The following is a 23,298-nucleotide window of genomic DNA, read 5'->3' on the forward strand; positions in this document are numbered from 1 at the left end:
AGTTACCAGGTATCACTTACCAGTTAGCAGTTGCCAGTTACAAGTTACCAGTTACAAGTCACCAGTTACCACTCCTTCTTCACTGTTATGTTCCATTTTCTTTGGATCAAATTTCGTAAAAGGTCCACTGAAAATGTTAAAGTGACTTGTTATTGCAGACAGTCATTGTGAGCAAAGACTATCTAATTTGATTCAAACTTCACCAAATATTATTTCTCCTTTTGCATAGATCTGTAGTCGAAGAATTGAGGGTACCTTTGTGAATTTATATCAATATAAAGTTTTTGTTGTTGTTGTAAGCAACAGTAAACTTTGAATAGATGGTGTTTACCGATCTTTATTTTCAGGCTCATTATTTCACCCAACCAAAACTTACACTAGTTAAACCATGAGAATAGCCGTATCAAAACAGGATAAATGATTAAATGATTGAATGATTGCGCACTATTCCATTTCTTGAGTAGTTTTAGTTGTTGTAAAAACAATGATTCGAGTCTGGGGTTTTGAGTCTGAGGTTCATGTTGTTATAACATTGTTCTTATATAAAAAAACAGGGGTTAAAGTAACCTGGCCTGAAAAGTATCAAATATGGGCAAAAAATAACGCAATTTATATATACTTCAATTTAATTACATCTGAAGAAATAACAAAAATATACAAATTTACACATAGTTCTAAAAAAGTAGAAAAACTGGGGATCTACCTCGAAAATTCTAAAAATTTCAAGATACAAATTCTGTAAAATTGACAATAAAAACCATAGAAGTCGAGTTTTCCAGAAAAATAATGTGAAGTAAATACTATTAACCAAAATAAGACTAGAATAAATTATATAAATATACATTAGGTTTAGTGATGGTTCATTTTCACAATTTAATGTTTGTAGTTTGCTCTGTCAACATTTTTTGGAAATGTTGATGATGGCTGTGTTAGATTATGACTGACCTAAAAAAAAATAATAAAAAAAGCATATATTAAGAACTCGAAGTAATCTTAGCACATTAATGTGATTTTGTTCTGTGCCCTAAATATTCAAAGATGACTGGTATAAATGCAAGGTAAAATAACATTTTTCACCATTTTATGAAGTTTTGATAAAAATATCAGGTGATACTGTGAAACGCTAAATAGTTGTGATGTCTGTCTTTCCAAGAAGAAAACCTACGTGTACAGTTTGCAAAGATAAATTTTGGCAGTTTCATAAATATTTTAATTTTTTTTAAAGTTTCTAAACCTGCCTAAAAGCATCCCTATAATGTTATATTCAACAGTCAAGAATACCATATTTACTCTATTATTACGTCGCCACTGGAATAGTGTTTTACCCTTCAAAATAAAGGTGGGTTTAGCAGGAATCCGATATTGCAGGATATATAGGCTGGATATGTGGGATTAAATTTGGGTAAAAAACCTCAGTGTAGTATTGTTTTCAGCAAAACTCAGCAAGTTTTTGACAAAGTTTGGAAATATGAAGCATAAAAAGCATAAAAACACACATAGGTTTACCTCAATTCTTTTTCAAGCTATAAGCAATGCAACTACCTTTACAAGAGCCTAACTTGCCAAGGGTACAAATTATTTGCACAAAAAATTTTCCTGAAACTTATATTTGTGGATGAGTGGTACAAAAATGCTTCATTTTGCAGAATATATTTGTGCAGATAACAACATTTTCACAAAATGTGCGGTATTAATTTTTGGGTGCCTAAAGTTCAGTTATTTTAGCGGAGGCAAAAATCATTATTTTGTCTAATATAGTATTCAGAAGTTAAGGCATTTACAAATGAGCAACACAGAACTCAATAACTTAGATCCTAAAGAAATCAAAATATGAAGAAATGAAAAATTTTGTGGTAGAATTGTTGCGGATAGGTGAAATGGAAAACTTTGCAGAAGAATTTTTTTGACCGATTTTTGACTGACTTCTAAAATTTCTGTGGAACATTTTTGCGGATTTGGCCCGAAGTTCTGCAAAAATAAGATCCACAAAAATTTCTTCCACAGATAATGTATGCAAATTTTGAAAAGGCAGAAATATTTTTTACACTCCATGGCAAAAAGGCAGGATTACTTGAACAGGGAAAATGGATAAGAGAGTAGATACAGTATACTTGATGCTTTTTTAAAGCTACATTCACATATGTTTTTGTGCACATCAGGGAGGATCTTTATTCAGTGACCCCATTTACGTAAGTTACGACACACTTACATGCAAATTAAGCTCATATGTCAGGTTTTTTTAGAACAAAATTTTTTGCTTGAACGCAACGTAACGATCCATAGGCCAAAATATATAAGAAAAATGTTCGATTTAGGATTCCAATTTGAAAAAAAATGTTTTTTGAATATTCGTGTACAAAACAAAATGGTGATTAATGAAGGACATGTTATCTTAATACAAAACTACACAGCCCTTTTCATAAAGCGCATAAATAATTTTATCGGAAAAATGCACCCTAGATTTGCCTGTCAAATTTTGTAATTCTGATCTACTGCTGATATTTAACGATGGTCATGTTAAATATAAGACAACAATTATTTTACGTTCTTTATGTGAAACGTGCACAGCGCAGAAATGGAGGTAAAAATGTAAACAAACCAAGCGGACAAGTTACCTCTATTTCTGCGCACGCAGGAAAAACATGGCACTATGACTGAGTGTATAGTCCGTATAAGCGAATGTGGCTTAAACCGGTCACACTTTTAGTATTTAATTACAATTAGTATTTAATTTAATAACACTTTTAGTATTTAATTAGAATTAGTATTTAATTTAATAACACTTTTAGTATTTAGTTACAATTATTACAATTAGTATTTAATCACTTTAACATAGCTAAGTAACAAACTAGCTAGCTTAAAAGATATAGCATTTTTTTACCTGAGAAGTCTCACTGACCAAACCACAAACCCTTAAACATCCTCTGTTTTAAAAAAAATTGATTTGGAGTTTCAAACATATCAAAAGGAACGGTAACCGACTGTTTTGGGCAAGAAACTTTGGCCTGTGGGACCTGGAACTCGAACATCTTCGAGAAAAAACCTCGCAGGAAGCCATGGATATCAAACGACAATCTGAGACCTTATTGGCTAAAACACCAAGTAACGCATCTTTATTGGCTTTAAAGAAATTGAACAATTTCTAAGCCCAGGGTAAATACTTTATCCTGGACACCGCGCGTACAGGCTCTAGGTGGTCCCTATCTCTCTATCTTCCAAGGCTTAAGTAAGGTCTTTTAGTATCCTAAAAAACCATGTTAGTTAATTAAAAAAAAATGTTAGTTTTTCATGCGGCGCTGTAACAACGCGACGGTGTTTTCTGGTTGGATTTATTTTGCCAAAACACGAGTTTCAATTTTAACTGTAAGTAGAAAGAAGATCAAAACAAATCGAAACTCAAGTTTTAGTTTTAAAAGTAAGAACAACTTAGGCTTCAGTATCAAAACAAAAAAAACATTTTAAGTTTCAACAGCCTCACAATATAAAAACAGCCTAGCGCAACGCAAAATTTACTGCTTCTTTGTAAAAAAGCGTGTATTGACTCCAATTTTGTCACATTCATTGTTTTATTAACTTGCAAATATAATTGCATTCTAGATTTTATAACCCTTGGTTGTTTTTTTTTACTTCTATCGTGCTCTGTTTACTTACAACTAAGACGCAGGATTGTTTGTTTTTGTTTTTTCATCCGGAAATTGAACACACAACCCACGATATATGACTAAGTAAGACATGACTAACAAACATATAAACCACAATAAAACAAAGCAAAGAAAAAATAAACATGGCGAAATAAAAAATGATATCATTTAACGTCATTACTAACGTCAGTCATTTTATTGGCGACGTACATCGTGTTTGTTTTTGCGGATGTTAATAAGTTCACATTAGCGAGAATTACACTGAGCCATTAGTCTTTTGAGCTAGAGTAAGTGGAGGTAAGTTCGTATAGATTTCACCTTATTAAATTGTATGTGTTGCACAACGGTTGTTGATTTCCAATTTTAGTCCAATTTTAGATGAAAACGTTATTTAGGACAAAATGAACATTATAAATCAACTTATATCATGTATGAATTTACTTCATAAAATATCATCTGGAATAGAAGATAGAAAACATATTTAATTGCGGTAATTTAACCAAATAATCTGCAGTGTTTTTGAATCAACCCTTCTGTCAAAAAGAACTTCAAAATTTTTGACGTAGGCAACTATGTTTTTTTAATTATTTTGTAGCAGCATACAGTATGGAAAATAAAGCAATGACCTATATATTTAGAAGTAGCTAAATACTTACTTCATCTTATAAAAAATACAGCTTTTCGTGTTATCACTGCTACCTCCACAACACAAACTTTTGATTCACGTAATGTTCGTAGAAAAATATTTTCTTAGTAAGCTATATGCAAAAGCAGCTAGATAAATAAAATATGCATGGAATTTTGACTTTACCTTCAAACTTCAATGATACCAGCTGGTGAATCAGTTTCTCCCTTTGTTAACTGTCTGGATTATTCAATCAGGCAAAACGGCTTTGCAGCATTGTGATTGGCTTAGCGCTCTTTACGACGGTTCGATATGGACCGGTATTGCCCGTCGTCAAAAAAATGGAAGCTTGAAACGCAAAACAAGCAAACAACAATAAAAAAAATCAAGAAGCAATGAAAATGATTTTAATTGAATTTCCGCGCCCGAAGGCGTAGGAAATTCTTTAAAACCGTCGTTTTTTTCTTTCGGAGCATTTTTTGAGAAAAAATCGACCCTGGGATTTCACGTTGGTATGTCACAGATGTAAACTTCGTACCCAAGCTCCTTAACTACTGGGAAGTCTAGTATTGACGCTTCAGGCCAAAATTGGTATTTGTTTTCGACAAAATTTGGCACAGTTAACAAAAAAAGTATGCTGAACATAATAGTGACATCAAAATTTTGATTTCTTGTTACCTAAATGTCATTTTAGGCCAAAATTGGTCCAAAAATTAAAACTACTTTATTTTTGACAAATTTTGGCACAATTAACAAAAAAAGTATGGTGAAAATGATGGTTACATCAAAAGTTTTTGTCAACTAATGCCGTTTAAGACCATAAACGTCTCAATCGCAAGACTTTCAACCATGAATGATAGGCTGTATTTTTTGTTAGCAATTTCTTTTAAAATGTGAGTTTATTATGACACGTTTCGTTTTGTTTGCGTTTGTTGTAAGATATAATGTCACTGATGGGCTTTATCTTCAGAGGTTCATGCACCAAACCCCTTCGAACGTTTGGCACAATAACACAACGAATTAGCAGGTTTTCATCAAATATTTTGGTAGCGCGCGGAAATTCTTAGAGCCCCCAGGGCTTCTTGTTATATCTAATTCCTACAATACGTTCATCAATAAAAACATTTCACAGGATAGAAACAACAAAAATGTTAAGTTTTACTGATAAAGTGACCAGATTCAGCGTCGATGTTCTTTCTGCAAGCTCCTTTAATGAAGTTAAGTAGCTAGTTAACTACCTACCTTTTCTATGATAAACGATGATAAGATATCCAGTTTTACCAAAAAAAACTAAATACATAACGACGAATTTATAGCACAAATACGTCCCTCCTCATTTCCAGAGTCGGTTTACTTCAATATTCGCTGTAACTAAACTTTAGCTGTGCATTTAAGTTTACACTTTCTTCTGTTTAAAAGCGACGAACATCACAATTTTTTGTTTACATGGATTTATTTTACGGGGACTTTCAAATTCTGCATAGAATGTTTATGTTATTAAATAGGACTTTTTCAAATTTTTATATCGAGTGTTAATTAAAAATGTTTTAACAACACTAAATAAAGCTTTTTTCTTTCTTTTTATCGAACTTTGACGGCTAACAGATACACTAACAACCGATTACCATGGAGTGTACCGCAAAATACTGCCCTCATTGTATTGATCTCGCAAGCTTGATCGGTACCTCGGGTAAGCGGTTATTATTGTATTAATGTTTGCAGTTTTATTCCCTTTTCTAGCTAGCTAGCTTCTTATAACACTGCACATAAAAACAAAGAGCAGTACTTGGTTTATCTCCTGAGTAATCAATATGTGAATTGTAAATACCTGACTTCACACCAAACAACACACCACTAACTAATAGAAAGAAAACGTTCCGGGAAAGCGAATCCAGGTAAAAAAACAATGAACCGAATAACTCCTGATTTAATCGTAAAGTGTTTGGCATATCAAAGCTGTGTTCGTGTATATCGTATTTGCTATGCTAATCGTCCAGGCGCATAACCGCTCCGTGACGTGCAAACAACATTTTTCTTCCAGCTCTGGAATCAAGCAGACAAAGTACCGTAAAACTTCTAATGTATAGTGCCGTCTAATTAACAAGCAGGGGCCATTTTTGGCAAAATTTATAACTTATTTTCCTCTAACTTTTGATCTAGTTGCCATATGGATTTAAAACCTTTAGGATGTGTCTGTTATCATGTTTCGAGCTTTTTAAATCTTTCCACGCATGTTATTATTTTCCCCTAATTATTAACGCGCATTCAGGCTCCATAATTTTTACAATTGATTTTCTTTCAATATTCTACGCGTGTGGTTCAAAACAATTATTGTTACCGTCCGTTAATTTAGAAGTTTTACGGTAAGTACAAACGGCATTGTTAAAACCAATCATTGAAATATAGAGCTTTTTGTTAGTAGACAGTAGTCCATCGCGTAAAAATCTACGTGTCATACACAATGTTTGGAAATCAATGACTTTTGGTATTAAAAGTTTAAATTATCTTCAAAGTAGTTTAACAGTTTTGGTTTTACAAAAATGAATATGTAAAAAACGTGAAGTTATAACCATTACTGACGTTCAGCATGAGAATAGGATTGATATCTTAGGCGGTTGTCTAGTTGAGCGGTTGTTGTGCTTGCACGCCTTCCGTAGCTCAAATGGGAGCTTAATGCACTAGGATCCCCTTCGCAGGACCCTCATTGATAACAGTTCCTATAGAAACTGGAAGAGGTTATCCTGGGTAAATAATAGTAATAATGATAATAATGATTACTAGAAAAGATAATGCTATACCAACACTTTGTAGATCTTTGAAGATATTTTTATCCGGAAGCCTGCAGCGAAAATGTCTTTAATATTATAAAAAGCCTTAAGCATGCAAATAATGTTATAATATTTAGAGAGGCGAACAAAAAATTATTTTGTGGCAGCCAGAAAATAAATTTTCAGCTAGAGAATTTTTTTTATAGATTTCTAAATCCTAAAATCTACTAAACAACTACTATAATAACAAATAAATAACTATAATTCACAACTAAGTATCTATATATCTTTTTAACAACATTTTTTAAAAAAATTTATAGTTGCATGGGGTAAAAATAAGTAGGTTTTACACGTACTTACCAGTAAATTTTAGAAATAAGGTCTTTGATTTGATAAAACTAAGAATATCTTACGTACTATAGTACTAACAGAATTTTATTACCTTTGTTTAAACTTCTTTAAACTTATAAATATCTGTAATGACCAACAGCAATATTTCTTTCATGTTTTGAGTGTCTTTTCCACAACAAAAGACGAGCTTCGAACGATAAAATTTGTTATGATGAGATCGCGTCAAATTTGAATGAATATACAGACCGGAGTATTTTTAATGTCAAACCATACTTAGTCTTTGCTTCTAGACTTTTTTGTTATAACATGTAAATCCATTTATTATGGAGCAGACCAAGCCAGTCGGTCTGGTCTTCAAAATCAACAATGTCATCAAGAACTTCTATTTAGCAGCCGTGCCGTGTGCAGTTCGTGTTAGGTAATTGATTGAAATAACTATCGTTTGCAACGTGAATATATGTTCAAACTAAATAAAATATTGCAAAACTTACAAAGATTATACAAAATTCAGATTTACATTAATGAATAAAATGAACGTGCCGGATGGCCACATGCTCACTTGAGAGTGTGCATGAACCAAACTAAGTGGTATTTGAAGTGAAATTTTTTTTTGAAGCCTTGAAAATTAGTCGAGACAAACTTTGAATTCTCTCATCATATGTCTTACGTGATTGAACAACAACTGAATGCAAAAAAATAAAAAAAACTGTGAATAAATACACCTTTGAAAGTTAGAGAGTTATTAAGTAATGCGTGTAAAATTTCTTTTTGTTTTTGTTTTTATATATACAATAAATAAATGATTAGAATTAAATAAGTGGATTTTAACCTACAGTTTGCCTCTCCTTTCTAAAACTGATTGACAATGACGGTTTAAAAACCGTCATTGTCAATCAGTTTAAGAAGTCCAAGAATACTCTTGTGTCTGGACTACCATTATTAATGTTAATTATGGTAGTCCTGGCACAAGATTATTCTTGTGCCAGGAGACTCTTTAAGATGAATATGTTATGTTAGTCCTTGTTGCAAGCTCGTGAGCTTGTATTAAAACACAAATGTGTCCTACAAAAATGGAAATTTTTGCCTCTCTGGACCACCGACACGGGAGTAGTCGTGTGTTCGAATCTCATCTTGGTAACTATCTTTACTTTTTTTTTCTTCTTACTATTTTGCCTGCGAGGATGTAGCCGGAGACCCAGCGTAATTTTTCTTACCACCGGGAAATCGGTGCAGTTAAGGTGGGAAAAATTACGCTGGGTCTCAAACGCTTTTTTTATTGGCTAATTCTATTGTTCTTCTCTCTTATATTAATTTCCGTAATGTTTGATAAAATTCACGAATTTTTATAGTGAAAGAGTCGGGCGCAAAAACTAATATGGCTTTAAGAGCGAGGAAACAATTACTGTTTTTATATCCCATTGTATTTTTTTCTCCTGTTTTTATTCACTCACTTCAGCTATCTATATTATTATACCCAGCGTAATTTTTCGATATATTATCTATATATAATATATTATCTACCTATATTATTAAATATCTTTCATTACAATAAGATGACCTGTTTCTTGAACTCGACCATAACAAATATCCACAAATCTACAGAGAAGATGTTCTATTGAAACATCGCAGTGTAGTAGAAATAACCATTACTCACTAAAAAGAATTAAATCAATGTTATCCAATTATTTTGTCATCACTCATTCTTACATCGAATCCTACGATAAATGTCTTGTTTTTAGTTTACCAACAGTTTACCAACAGGTGCAGCAGGGAAGAGATAACTCATAGAGATCTGGAACCAACAAGTAGATTTAATAAAGGCAATTTCTATCAAAGCAGTTATGACGATGCCGATGCTTCTACTACAAAAACCATCATACAAGTCCAATGCGAAGGATCACTCTGAATGTCTTAACCGTAGATTAAATCTCTGGGTGGAAGGAAGATTCAATGATTTGATGAGAGAATCGAGGACTATACAATCTAAAATCCCAAAACCAATTTCCTTGAATACTCCAGAGCAGTGCGCTAAAAATTTCGCAAAACTAATGCTTCAAGGAAAAATGCATGCTGCACTAAGATTATTGGATGATAAGATGTCTGGTGGAGTACTGGATCTAACTGATGAGACACTCCAAGAACTGAGGTTGAAACATCCAAATCCTGTTGACGCTGATGAATCTGTGCTTCTTAAAGGGGAAATCCTATTTATCGATCTTACTACTTACAACAACATTGATGAAACAACAATACTGAAATCCGCAAGGTTCAGCAGGACCGTCAGGAATCAATTGAGATGGCTGGAGACGTATATTAGTGTCAAAGAATTTTGGAAAGATCGGTGTGGAATTGAGATCATCTTTGGCTCGGTTCGCGAAAAATCTTTGTACAACTGCATTCGATCACACAAAAGGCAATACTCCTTTTCATAAATTATTGCGCAATATCCAGCCTCATCTTGAAACTGAGACACTCGTTGTGAATTTTCCTCACATTTTTTCCGCTTTGGGGCGGGGGTTTTTATAATAACAACTCATCATCAGTATTATAGAGATAATCATTCTCAATAATAAGTTTCGCTAATTAATTATCAAGTTCCCGTACAAAAAGAATTATTTATTTATATTATATTATATTATTATTTTTTGCTGCGTTTCAGTGATAAACATTAGAAATAATCATTCGTTGGCAAGAAGGTGTCTAAGAAGGTTTATCTGGTATTCACAAAACAAACTACAGCTATTTTTTCAAACTAAAATCATCAAAAACTGCTATTTTAATAGCAACAATACATCACACGAGGCTCACGCTTCGAAGTACTTTATTATATATGTTTTATACAACAAAAATGGACAAGGAAGATCAACATGAAATTGAACTGGAGGTTAAAGATTTTCAAGAGCTTTTTAATGATATCTTAGTAGGTAAGTGATAGCAGATAGATACATGGACCTTCAAAAAGTTAGACAGGGAAAACACAAAAATTATTATTCACTATACATTTGCTAAAAAATTGTTTATAATTGTATTAAGACAGACATATTTTCTTATATTTTCAGATCCAGCCAGCGTTATTCTAACCGAGGATGATATATCTGACCCTCATGTCAAAATTGATATTGAAAAGCTGCCAAAGTACAAAGTCGAACACCTGAAAAGCTGGCTAATATTTCGTGGCGATACATTACATGGGATTGACACACTCAAGGATGCACAAGTACGAGTTTTGCACTATATTGAAAGTAAAACCAGCAGTAGGATTGTAGATCCAACTCCAGAAAAAGTTTGGCTTAGGATAAAAGCAGAAAAAATGGGGATATTACTGAAACCTTTGTGGAAAGAAGGAACTATGCCAGCTGTGCCTGTTGAACTGAAGGCAGATACAGTGGACGCTCGTTATCTCGAACTCCCAAGGGACCGAAAGAAAAGTTCGAGATAGCGAGCGTTCGAGATAGCGGAGGTTCGACATAACGAGCGTATTTCATGAAAAGTTCGAGATAACGAGTTTTTCGAAATTTTTTGAAATTTTCAGAAAAGGGCAAGGGTCAGTAGTTCGGTCATAAGTATCTGTGGGCAAGCTTTTAAAATTAAAATTCACCTGAATTAAGGGTACTTGAAGGAACTGTTTGGTCAAGAAAGGGAAATGGATAATAAAGAAAACAGCATTTTGCGTACATGTATACTTATTGTTGATTACAATTACATACATTATTTTTGATCGAAAAAGCTCAAAATACTAGTTTGCTTCTTGTTTTTCATTTCACTTTTAAGAAACAAATCTTCAAAGCAAAGCAGGAGGCGTTGCATGTCATTTCCATCATCAGTGAATAGACAAGCATTTTGTAAAGTCTCCACTGCAGTGTTTATTTCTGATTTTGTTGGCTTGCTCACTGGCTCATCAAACAGCTCGATGACATCGGCATTTTCATCATGCTCCTCGTCATTCTCATCTGTACTTGGCCGTACCGATTCAAGGATTTCTTCATCAGTCACGGGATTTTCGATTGTGGTCAAATCTTGGTCAATATCGACAACATCACGGGCCGAGAGATCAGCAGGAATAATGGTATCGTCAATGGCACGCAGTTGTGTGAGATCTTTCTCCAGTTGTTTAAATGGATCATCAATATCATCAGTTGCATTCTGTTGAGCTTTCTTGGAAATCTTTGATTTCTTGAAGCAATTTACGATGGTTTCTTTCTTCACTTTGTCCCACGACGAAACAAGTATTTGAAGAGCACGCAGAATTGAAACTTTTGAAAGATCTTTGCCTTTTTCTAGGTTTTGAATCATCATGTTGACCAATTTTTGGCGATAAAGAGACTTAAGACATCTTATGACACCTTGGTCCATCGGTTGTGACACGGAAGTTGTATTTGGAGGTAAGAAAATCAATTTAATGTTGGACAGTCTACCGACATCAGGGTGAGCGGGACAATTATCGATGATCAAGACTATCTTTCGACCTTTTTTTAGAAACATTGCATTGATTTCTCGCACCCACTCTTCAAAAAGAGAGCTGTCCATCCAACTCTTCTTCTGCGCTCTGTACCTGCAGGGTAGGGATGTTACATTTTTGAAGCACCTTGGTTTCTTCGATTTACCAATCACAAACATTGGTAGTTTATCTCCGACAGCATTGGCAGCTGCAAGCCCGGTAATTCGGACTTTGCTATTTTTACCCCCAGAGCATTTTTCGGATTTGTAGTGATACGTTTTATTTGGCAAGCATTGGTAGAAGAGACCGAATTCGTCGGCATTGTAAATATCTTCTAGTTTGTAGTTAGTTAATAATGTTGGTAAAGTGGTTTCAAACCAAGATGCTATCATATCAGGTTGAACAGAATTGCTTTCACCAACGACCGTCTTGAACGTTACATTGTGCCTGAAATAGAAAATAAAACAAATACCGACTTGTATAAAAGATTTATTGTTAACCTGTTCGTGCATTTTTTCGAATACGAATGTTCGAATTTCAATTCGAATGTTTTTAAAAATTCTTGTGTGAACACCCTGTGAACATTATCATTATTACTTGTGCATGGCAACAAGGAAAAGCAAACCAGGAGAAAAAGGAGAAGATGGATCTTGCAAAAATGATAATTGATCAAAATTTAATCAATGTTGTAATGATAAAAGAATTTGAATTGGCTTCACATGTTAAGGGGTTCCACGTTTATAAAGCATTGTGGACTCCAAAAAATGGGGAGACTTTACAATGCGAAGGAGAGCCTAATAATCCCGTTGACAAATATGCTGTGTGTGTCAAGAAAGAAAACAAGATAGTTGGACATTTACCACTTGGAAAATCTGGAAAATTTGCTAAAACAATATTTCATTTCCTCAGAGCTGATGAATTAAGCTCGTGCAAAGTAACTGTGACTGGAAAACCAGTTAATTTGGGAGATGGTGAAGGCATGCAAGTGCCATGCAATTTGACATTTATTGGAACGGAAAAGTGCATCGAGATACTCAAGAAACATATTTAGTTTATGCTAGTCTTTTTAAGATTTTAATATTAAAATAAAACCAATTCGAAAAAAAGAGATTTAATATTCTTACCTTTTTTTCCATTAACCAAGCCAACCGTCTGAAGCTTTGAAATCTTCTACTCCAAGCTCCTGTGCATAGCTTTTAGCTTTCTCCTTTAGTATTGTCCCATCGATTGGTATGTTTTTGCTTCGTTGTGAAACAAACCACTTGAACACGACAAGATCTACTTCTGAGAATTTACCATCTCTGATCTTTCTTTTCTTGCTCGAAGATTTTTCGAGAGCAGAAAAAAGTTTTTCCTTATTGGCTAGCCAAGTTGATATCGTGTTTTTAGGCACCCCGTACTTTTTAGCGATATCTTTATTTGGAATACCTTTTTCCAATTCTTTTAATGCTTGGCATTTTTCTGCCAAAGTTTTTACAACGAGCTTTCTTTTCGGTGGCATTCTGACAAAGGAAATCACAAAAAAAACATTGCAAAATCTACCTGTTTTACAATGGAATGTCTTCTTTTTATTGCAACATTTTGTGACTTTAAAACAAGCAGTGCAAGGTCTTCTTTTTTCAAAATTCCTCTTCAAGAGTTCGAGATAACAAGCGTAAATCAGTCCAAGGGACTGAGAAAAAAGTTCGAGATAGTGAAAGTTCGAGATAACGGAGGTTCGAGATACCGAACGTTTTTTTGCCTACTATTGCTTACAGAACTCAAGGGACCGAAGAAAAAGTTCGAGATAGAGAAAGTTCGAGATAACGGAGGTTCGAGATAATGAGCGTCGACTGTATATCAAATCCATTAGACTTAACAGGATGGTCAAAATCGTTGACAGAAATGCCTAGCTTCACTGTAGAAAATATAAACATTTACAATAAAAAAGTCAACGAGACATATTGTAAAAATTCTACTGTAATAAAAAAACATTTCATACGTGGTGATCAATTTATTGAAGAAAATTTTCTTGATTCGACCAACATGTATGCGAAACACAGTGACTCATTATTTTTTTTGAAAGGTGTGGCAGCTGCTAGTTTAAAGAAAGCAAACAGATGGGTATTTTTAGCTTTAAACAAAATCACAAGTGAAATTCGATATGCCTATTGTCAATGCCCAGCTGGAAGTGTTGGAACATGCTCCCATGCTTATGCTCTCATGAAAACTTTAGCTAAATGGGTGGTAGATAGACTATCAATGATTCCCGATGCAAAAGCTTGTACCTCGAAACCTTGTGTTTGGAGTGTACCACAGTCTAGAGACAAAATTGAGAAAATACCTGTGATGGAATTGACAATAAAGTCACCTAATGCAAAAAAAATTAAAATAGAGAAAAGTAATGATACTAACTGTACACCGAAAGAAAAAAAGGAATTGTTTCGTCCTTATACGAGTCACGTGTTTCTTCACATACTGCTGATGAGGATTTGACGTTCCTATTATCGCACATGCAAATTAAAAAAACCAACATTTGTGCCACAAAACTGATTAACCTAAATCCTGTTCACTTTAAACAAACTCAGTTTGGAAATGTACCATCAGGTTCATTGCTAAGCTACCAATGCCCTATGATGCCTCCTGATTTTAAAGTTTATTGTTCTATTCCTAATTCATCATCAGTATGTCAAGATGGTTTTAGTTTTCAACAATATCCACCGTTTCCATTTCAGCAAGTACAAAATAATATTGACGAATATATACAAAAAATTCACATTGTTGAAATAAAAAAAATGCAAAAGCTCGAAACTATGAAGGGTCATGCAAACAATATTGAAAAAATCGAATCAAGTACAAAAAACCAAGCTGATGATCCAAACTGGTTTGCGTATCGTAAAAATAGATTCACCGCCTCGTTATGCAACAAACTTGGAAAAACTGCACCAAAAACAGAAAGAGGGTCAAAAACTTTAGCTCATAATATTGTAGCTGGTGACCCAGCAAAGCTCAATAAGATTGTAAAAATGAAAATGGCGTATGGCCGGTTTTATGAACCAATAGCAATTCAACATTATGAAAGATACATGACACTTCAAAACTTCAATATAACGGTTGAACAATGTGGCTTGGTCATTGACAGAGTTAATTACGTGTTAGGGCTACACCTGATGGCAAAGTAACCTGTGATAGTTAATTTGGCATATCAGAAGTAAAGTGTAGCGAACAGTATAAGGATATTGATCCCAAGACAATTTGTCACATATCACCCAATCCCTGTGTTGTTCTTGATAAAGATAGTGGTTTAATCAATATTAACAAAAAGCATTCATACTAGCGGCAGGTGCAAATGCAGTTAGCTATCACTCGTCGTACTTGGTGTGATTTTGTATTTTACACATCGAAAGGTTTAGTGATCGATAGAGTTTTGTTTGATGAGAAATTTTGGGAACAATTGCAGAAAAATATTCTAGATTTCTATTTCAAGTACATGCTTCCAGAAATTGTTGAATGTGACAAAAATTGAGTTAGAATCAAGACACAATATGTCATGTATATACTGTATGTGAACAATATATATTTTATATTACTTTTTTATTTAATATATATAGCTTTGTGAAAAGCATTTGAAAAGCTAGTTTCTTTTTTTAAAGTTATTCTCTCTTCAAGGTCTAACAGTCACATTGTTAATATATAAACATTAAAGTTTGTATCTTATTTTAAAATAGGCTGTTGAAAGTTAGTCAACATTGCACAAACTGATATTATTTGATTCAGTGACCCTAGCATGTTTACTGGAATCACTCTATCAAAAATATGAAAACACTTTAGTCTTTGGATCATACGTTCGACATGAATTCTTTCTGCGGCTATTTGTTGACTACGAACAACTTCACTTTCTGTAAACTGATAACGCCCTTTTAGGAAAGATGGTATAATGAGTTTCACACCCAATGGATGGACATAATCGGCTATTAAAAATCCACGGTCTGCCATTATTGCATCTCCAGGTTCCCATAATTCTGGATACAAAAAACCAATTTTGATAACAATGTTTTTGTCTGAAATACTTCCGGGATAAGCTGAAGATACAAATGTGAAGCCACCACCAGGTGCAATTCCAACTAAAACTTTAACAGTTGTGTGGCTTTTGTAATCAGAATACATGAGCTTATGTATCACAAGTGAGGATGGTACTGCTATTTTGAATTCTACACAGTCTATGATGCAGCGTACATTAGGGAATTTGTCCTTCATGATACAGGCATGACTGCTTTTACTTATTCCCTTGTAGGCCATATGCAAACAGATCCAAATTTTATATACATAAAATTTATCCAAGTTAATATCGTATTAGTTATCGTACCTTCTGATGCTTGAAAAAGATATGATAGGTGAAAAATATCAAAGTTTCGTCTTAGTCTCACCAACGTCTTAGCCACACAACTGCCCTGCGCAAGGATGACACGCAAATTCGTGAAGCGTTCCAATTTTATTTTTTTGTTGTTGGCGCCGTAGATTAGTGGTTATAGCTCTCGTACTCTGTGCGGGAGACCGGGGTTCGATTCCTCTTGACGGCGATTCAACATGGGCGAGTAAATGTTACCATAGCCCCGGGTTAACCCAAGCCATGTGAGGGAAATTGGGAAGATGGCACACTGTGTGGGCCGTTGGATGTTGCCGGGAGTTGTCTAGTAGAGCGCGGGCTCTAATTGGGTCTAGGACTCTCCATCTACGCCATGACCCCTCCTGGAAATAATAGACAGGGTATATCCCTCGATATTTGTGAGGCTAGCCATGTAAAATATGCACATCTATCTATCTATCTATCTATGTCAATAAGAAACTTTCTAATGGTAATAAAGTACGAGGTCTACCTCTTGATGAATCCCCCTTGATTTGTTGGTTGTTATATAATACAATGTTCTCGCCATTCTCACCAGCATTTAAAAATATTAATATTCCCCGGAAAATATCAACCGACGGCAAACCAGTGTAGTGATTGCATCCTTGATCTGATAACAGCACTTGTTCGACAAATTTACATTTAACTGTACTTGTATTTGCTTTCAAGGTCTTATTTTCTTCTATTAACATAGAAATTTGCTTTTGTAAATCTGCTGATTTTTCTGTTTGAGTAGAAGAATCTATGGTAAAAAAATTATCTTTAAATACATCCATTTCAGGTTCAGGTTGTGCAATTTCTGAATTTTTTTCGTGGAGATGGTCGGTCAGCTGGTGGCTTTCTCCTACTCGAATCACCTTTTACCATTGTCTCCAAAAGTACAGGTCTTGCACCCTTCTTTAGACGTCTCAAAGTACCGCCGGGAGGTCGAATAATGTCCGTTTTAGAAAAGTGTTTTTCATACAGAACAGTGTGGTTAGTTACACGAAAGTTGTCCTTTCCATCAACACGTTTGATTCTACTACAGCACACTTTTCTCTCACCAACATCTTTTGGAAACGTGAAAAAACTTGTTGATGTTGAAATACGTTCACCTTTAAACTCTACTAAACCAGTATTGTCACAACCCCAGGCTGCACATTGCTTTCCAAGACTTTTTGTTCTTTGTTTACGTTTTTTTGACACACTATCCGCCATTGCGATTTTTATTATGAAGAAAGTACACAGGCAGTGGCTAGATGCAGCGCGACTCAGAACCAAGTTAAAAAAGCGAGTCCACGATTCACTGAATGCGAGTTGGATGTAAACAATAATTTTACGCGGAAAAGTTGTTTATATATATTCAAAGTGTTGATGCTGTAGATACACCACGTGGGTGATCATTCAATTACGATTTATAGTTGTTTGTACGAAATTAATTTGTTTTGTACTGTTTTACTGACAAGTTTATTATTTTTTATTTATTGAAATTTGGTTTAAAATATTTATTTTATCGAAAAGGAAAAAAGTTAAAGATTAATTTGGTAGGTAACTACAACATTTTTTTTCTTTTCGAAATAGTGAATAGATTATTCTTCGGATTAATCCTAACATTGTTGAGAATATTTTTCCCTGATTATTATTTCTTTCTTCTCCTAGTTTACCTGTGATATGGAATCTATTAGGGAAGAAAAGTCGATTGATAATATTAAAAACGAGCTCCGAAACAAGAAAGAAGAAGCTACAGGTATATTTTTACTATTATGCATAATTGATTAGCTAAGTAGAAAAAGAAACGAAAAACTTAGACATTATTTAGTGACTTCTTTTAGATTTTGAAACATTTAAGTCATATGAAGAGTTTATGGCGGAACTAGGGAAGTATGAGTATGAACATCGTTCAAAGTTTTCCATCACAAGATGCTCCAAAGGTTTCACAGAAAAAGGTAATTCATTTTGTAAATACTTATCAGTTAGCTGAAGTTCAAAAAGCTTACTTTTCTTTTTTGTTACAATAGTTAAATTGGGCGATATATCAAGCGAAAAAGCTCCACGCATGTTGTGGGAATTTTGCAGTAAAGACGACCAACTGCCTATGAAATTTACCGGTGCTCCCTATATGGTGTTAGGTTCCCAGGACTACCAGTGTCACCATGGAAAAGATTGGCATGCAAATAGCAAGAAAATAAGAAAATCAAAAAAAGAAGAAATGATGACCTTTGATCACGCATGCATAAGGTCCAGAAAGCTTGTACAACCTACAAAAAAATTGGATTGCCCAGTTACATTTATTGTTACAAAGGTATTTTTTTATTCAAAGTACAAGATCGAAAATGATACGAAAAGAAAAAGAACCGACATGGCCAAAAAGATAAGGGAGGACATCGTTGCTATTGCAAACAGCAAAGAAAAATTACATACAGCTGTTGAGAGTCTTGGGGAAGTGAGTCTATGTTCGCATTTCAGTTATTATTACGCTTTGCCACTTTTATTATGTTCAGTTATACATATAGCGATCATTTATTTTAATTACCGAGGAGCTGTTGAGATCATACACCACTGAAATTACAGCATTATTGAATTCCGCAAAAACAACTCTTCAAACAGCACAAAAGGCAAATTTAATACAAAGTTCGCCTATTTGAAAAGGAGAGCCAGTGCATCTATCTCCAGACCATCAATTGCTCCGAAAAAGTTTAAAAAGTCATTTTCGATAAACAAAAAACACCCATACTCACATAGAGTTGGTCAGAGGGCCGAGATGATGCGTCAACTTTACAGGGCAAAGATTTTCATCACAGATAGGAATACTGTCGGTGTAAAGACAACGGTTGTATGTGATTTTCAAGATAGAGCGGTTCATGATGAACAGGTGACCGCTGGTTCTACTGATCATGATCTTGTAGAAACGCATTTCGTTCCGCCAAACAGAAATCGAAGAGAAAGATGCAGGATGTCAGCAAGAATGTCAGAAGAAATCAAGAATGATATTTTAAATGGTCATAGACTGCGAGATGATGCAATCAATTGATGCCAGAAAATATTGAAGTTGCAGTTCCCTTTAGTGAACGGGTTCAAAGATACCGATTCTGGTGAAAAGGGATGGTTCAGTCATCACAAAGAAAATTTTGCACAGATACTATTTCATGCAGATCACTGGACTGCTGTGTTTTTCTTGGATGATAAAGAGGTGAGCAAATTTTATGCTTAGAACCAACTTGCTACTACTGTTCTGTTTGGTCTAACGTTCTCAACTATTATGAAAAAAAAATAGAATGAAAAACAATCACTTCCCCAGAAGGATTGCAGACGTTTCTTTATTCTTCTTAATTTAGATATATTATTGCGACTCACTTGCTGGAAGAATTGCTGAAGCAGTATGGAAGCAGATAGCCGATATCACATTCACTTCAGAAAGCACCTTATCTGTTAACATTTCTCCTGTCCATCAACAAAAAAACTCTATTGATTGTGGAGTTTTTTGTGGAGTTTTGTCGATGCATTGTTTGGCGTTACTCCTGTAGGTCAAAAATTCGACATTGCAAAAATGAGAAAACATCTTCTTTCATGCTTGGTTGAAGAAAAGTTTTCGCCGTTTCCTTGCACAGAAAAAAGGTGCAAGACCAACAGAGCGTTGGTCAGTTACCAGGATGTTTTTTGTGTTTGTCGTCGACCAGTTTTCACTAGAGACGCCGAAGCTGACAGCAAGATGTTCATGGCTGTTTGCAATAAATGCGAGGAATGGTATCACAGAAAGTGTGTGTCCATTCCTTTAAAAGTATTTAAAAACGATGACGAGGCTGTTAAATGGAAGTGTGGAAAGTGTTAATGTTCATTCAAAACAGTGTATTTCTCTTTCTTATCATTATGATTTTACTAAGCGTTTTTTATATATTGTTTTTTTATTTACATTTTACATACTTTTTTTTAAAAAAAAGATAAAATGATGATTTAATTTAAGTTTCATCTATCCGCTCGAACTTCTCCACAAAAAACATTGATGGAGGGTGACCTCCGAGATAAAGTGTATTTGAAAAAAATATGATGGTTCTGAGTCGCGCTGCATCTAGCCACTACCAAGTACACAACGGCTACCTCGTTTTCGTGTTAACGCGATTACGTCATCGCGAATTTATGACAAGGAGTATTCACTGGAAGCATACATCGCTTGTAGGTTAATACCACTAGATAAGAAACGTTTGCGGCCTATCGGTGTGGGGGAGGTTCTTCGAAGGGTGATTGGAAAGTTCATATTATCAGTAATTAAACCGGAAATACTTGAAAGCGCTGGTTCTCACCAATTATGTGCCGGTCTACCTTCTGGATGTGAGGCAGCTGCTCATGCCATGACAACAATTTTTGAAGAAGAAGGAACAGACGCATTACTTTTAGTAGATGCTACGAATGCTTTTAGCTCACTTAATCGGAAAGTGCTACTTCATAATATCCGATACATATGTCCAGCTATGTCTACGTATATAAAAAATTGTTATAGCTCACCATCGAGGCTGTTTGTTATGGGTGGGAAGGAAATATTATCGGCAGAAGGAACAACTCAAGGTGACCCGTTTGCTATGCCAGCTTATGCAGTTGGAATTGTTCCTATTCTCCCGCTGTTGAAGAATGACGTGGAAGATAGAAAGTTGAACATAACTCACTGCGCTTATGCTGATGATCTGGGAGGTGCAGAAAAAATTTAAATTAAGAAAATGGTGGGATAAAGTTGAGCATTATGGTCCATTATTCGGCTATTATCTTAAAGCATCAAAATCATGGTTAATAGTAAAGGATGAACATAAATTAGTAGCTGATGATGCCTTCAGTGACACGGAGATAAACATCACTACAGATGGAAATAAAAATCTTGGCAGCTTTATAGGTGCACGAGATGAGAAAGAAAAGTACATCATTGGGCTGGTAAATGAATGGATTGTTCAGAAAAAGAAGTTATCTAAAATTACTCTTTTTCAACCACACGCTGCCTATGCTGCTTACATAAGTGGATTTCAACACAATTTTAACTATGTTATCCGGACACTCGGGGATATGAGCAAGTATATCAAAGTACTGGACGATGTTATCGACAATACATTGATCCCAGCATTGACAGAGGGACATAAATGTGCTGAAAACGAGAGAATATTACTGAGTTTACCAATTCGCTATGGTGGTATGGGAATTGTGATATTAGTCGAAATGACAAAACAACTAGCAGAATAAATTAAACTACAGCAAACGTCTTATAAATGTGACAAACAGTTACACAATAATATCAAAAGCAAAATCCTTAAACAGAAACAAATGTTGCATAACGAGAAACTGAAAGAAATTCGCCAACGCATGACGAATGAGCAATTAGGAGCAAATAATTTGGCGACAATGAAAGGTGCTTCAAGTTGGTTGTCAGCATTCCCAACAAAATCTGAGAATTATGCACTCAACAAAAGACAGTTTTATGATGCCATACGAATGAGATATCGGTGGGATTTGAAGTTCCTACCAACAATTTGTGTCTGTGGAAATCGCTTCACCATTGACCATGCTATGTCATGTGTCAAGGGTGGCTATTTTCAGCAAAGTCACGACGAATTAAGAGATACTTTGGCAAAAATATCTGAAGAGATTTCCAATGATGTAGAAACAGGACCGCATTTACAACAGCTGACTGGAGAAAAATTAATTCTGCAAACTCCACAGATGAAGCTAGATTCGACATTAGCGTTAGGGAATTCTGGCAACGAGGTCAACGAGCATTTTTTGACGTAAGGGTATTTAACCCAATCGCTTTGACATACCTCAATCAGAAACTGCCTAATGCATTCAAATCGAATGAAAACATCAAGAACCGTGCATAAGGACAAAGAGTGCTAGATAGTTTAAGCAGCGCCTGCATCTTGTGTATTTTTTAAAAAGATAAGTGTTGAAAAGATTCATTTAACTAACTGGTAAAGTAAAGGTGTTTCCACCAAAGTTTTCCAAAGTGAATGTAGGCAGAGTTAAGGTCTCCCCAAATGCCTGGAAAGTAGTCTGCGAAAAATAGAATCTCCACAAAAATACGTTAAAGAAAAACGAAGATGCTCCACCATATGTAAATAATGACGAGAACGAAATTCTTTTCGCTACGCTAATGACACGCCAACATATGTAGTGAAATATGATTTCGGAAACACTCCGAAAAAACGTAAATTTTCCGATTCCCTCCTTGTTATTTTTCTCCGCGCTATGAGTGCAAAGGATTCTTTTTAACGAAGTTTGCTGTTTGTGACAGTTCTGGTAATATATTTTTCTGATCCTGAAGAGCAAAATATATCGTGTCTAACTTCGTAACAGAAATCACAATTTGATAGACAGCTTTTTGTAAACTTTATTCGCGAGGTTGTTTGCGTATATCATACGTCTTGCTACCATTTACAACCAGCAACAGTTCCCAGCGGTCACACATTTTATATAAACATATAATGTATGAATCTCAATTTTTATTACGGCAAATGTGTTTTATTCATGGTTTAATAGAAGATGACCAGTACTTATATGCAAACAAACAGACAATGAATTGGATGAAGGTACAACCTTTTTAACTACACTGGACAAAAATAGAATTCTTAGATTGAGAAAAACACAAGGAAAAGTGAAGACAATGTTTGGTTTTCTCGTCAATGTATAACGCAGTGTCATTTACAAAGAATGTATGGTAACTAAAACGTATATATGTCAATTTCATAGACCACGAGCCTTTTTTAACCAAAGAGTGAAAACAAGGGTCACGATCGAAGATGTGTTATGTCATTTACGCATGTGGTTTAAATATAGTTGCTTCCTGCCCAATGTTAAAAGGTAACATTAATAAATCAATCATCACCAATTAGTAGCGTCCGTTTGTGCAATGCCCATACAATATCGAGTTTTAAGGCATAATTAATTTTATTGCAAGTACCTAGCTATTGCAAAATGTGAGATATTGGCGGGCTAGTAGCCAATAAGAAAGCGGAATGGTATAACGAAGCTTACAATTAATGGAGATTCCTGAGAATAAAAATGTCAAAAAAAGAAACCTGCGTGTATTTTCGGATACCTATTTAACTGCAGTGATAGCGACTTTATATGTTTCCCGT

General features: G+C 34.7%; 4 protein-coding genes across 4 annotated transcripts in view; 2 read left to right on the top strand and 2 right to left on the bottom strand.

Moving 5' to 3' along the window:
- The first annotated feature begins 3,846 nt into the window (after window positions 1-3,846).
- The window catches only part of LOC130622963 (uncharacterized), a 36,364-nt gene continuing 16,912 nt past the window's right edge, over window positions 3,847-23,298 (top strand). Inside the window, exon 1 of the mRNA XM_057438421.1 lies at window positions 3,847-3,938. The gene's annotated coding sequence lies outside the window, so the exon portion shown is untranslated. The remainder of the gene's footprint in view (window positions 3,939-23,298) is intronic.
- On the top strand, window positions 8,305-13,385 carry LOC130622965 (uncharacterized). Its single transcript, XM_057438423.1, has 3 exons — window positions 8,305-10,309; window positions 10,445-11,767; window positions 11,862-13,385. The coding sequence occupies exons 1-2, from the start codon at window positions 10,216-10,218 to the stop codon at window positions 10,822-10,824; spliced, it is 474 nt and encodes a 157-aa protein (XP_057294406.1). The 5' UTR covers window positions 8,305-10,215; the 3' UTR covers window positions 10,825-11,767; window positions 11,862-13,385.
- LOC130623141 (tigger transposable element-derived protein 6-like) lies at window positions 11,094-12,335 on the bottom strand. Its single transcript, XM_057438631.1, has one exon. The coding sequence runs from the start codon at window positions 12,333-12,335 to the stop codon at window positions 11,094-11,096; it is 1,242 nt and encodes a 413-aa protein (XP_057294614.1).
- On the bottom strand, window positions 15,517-16,059 carry LOC130623142 (uncharacterized). Its single transcript, XM_057438632.1, has one exon. The coding sequence runs from the start codon at window positions 16,057-16,059 to the stop codon at window positions 15,517-15,519; it is 543 nt and encodes a 180-aa protein (XP_057294615.1).

Source organism: Hydractinia symbiolongicarpus, chromosome 13, assembly GCF_029227915.1.
Source record: "Hydractinia symbiolongicarpus strain clone_291-10 chromosome 13, HSymV2.1, whole genome shotgun sequence".
Taxonomy (NCBI): Eukaryota; Metazoa; Cnidaria; class Hydrozoa; order Anthoathecata; family Hydractiniidae; genus Hydractinia; species Hydractinia symbiolongicarpus.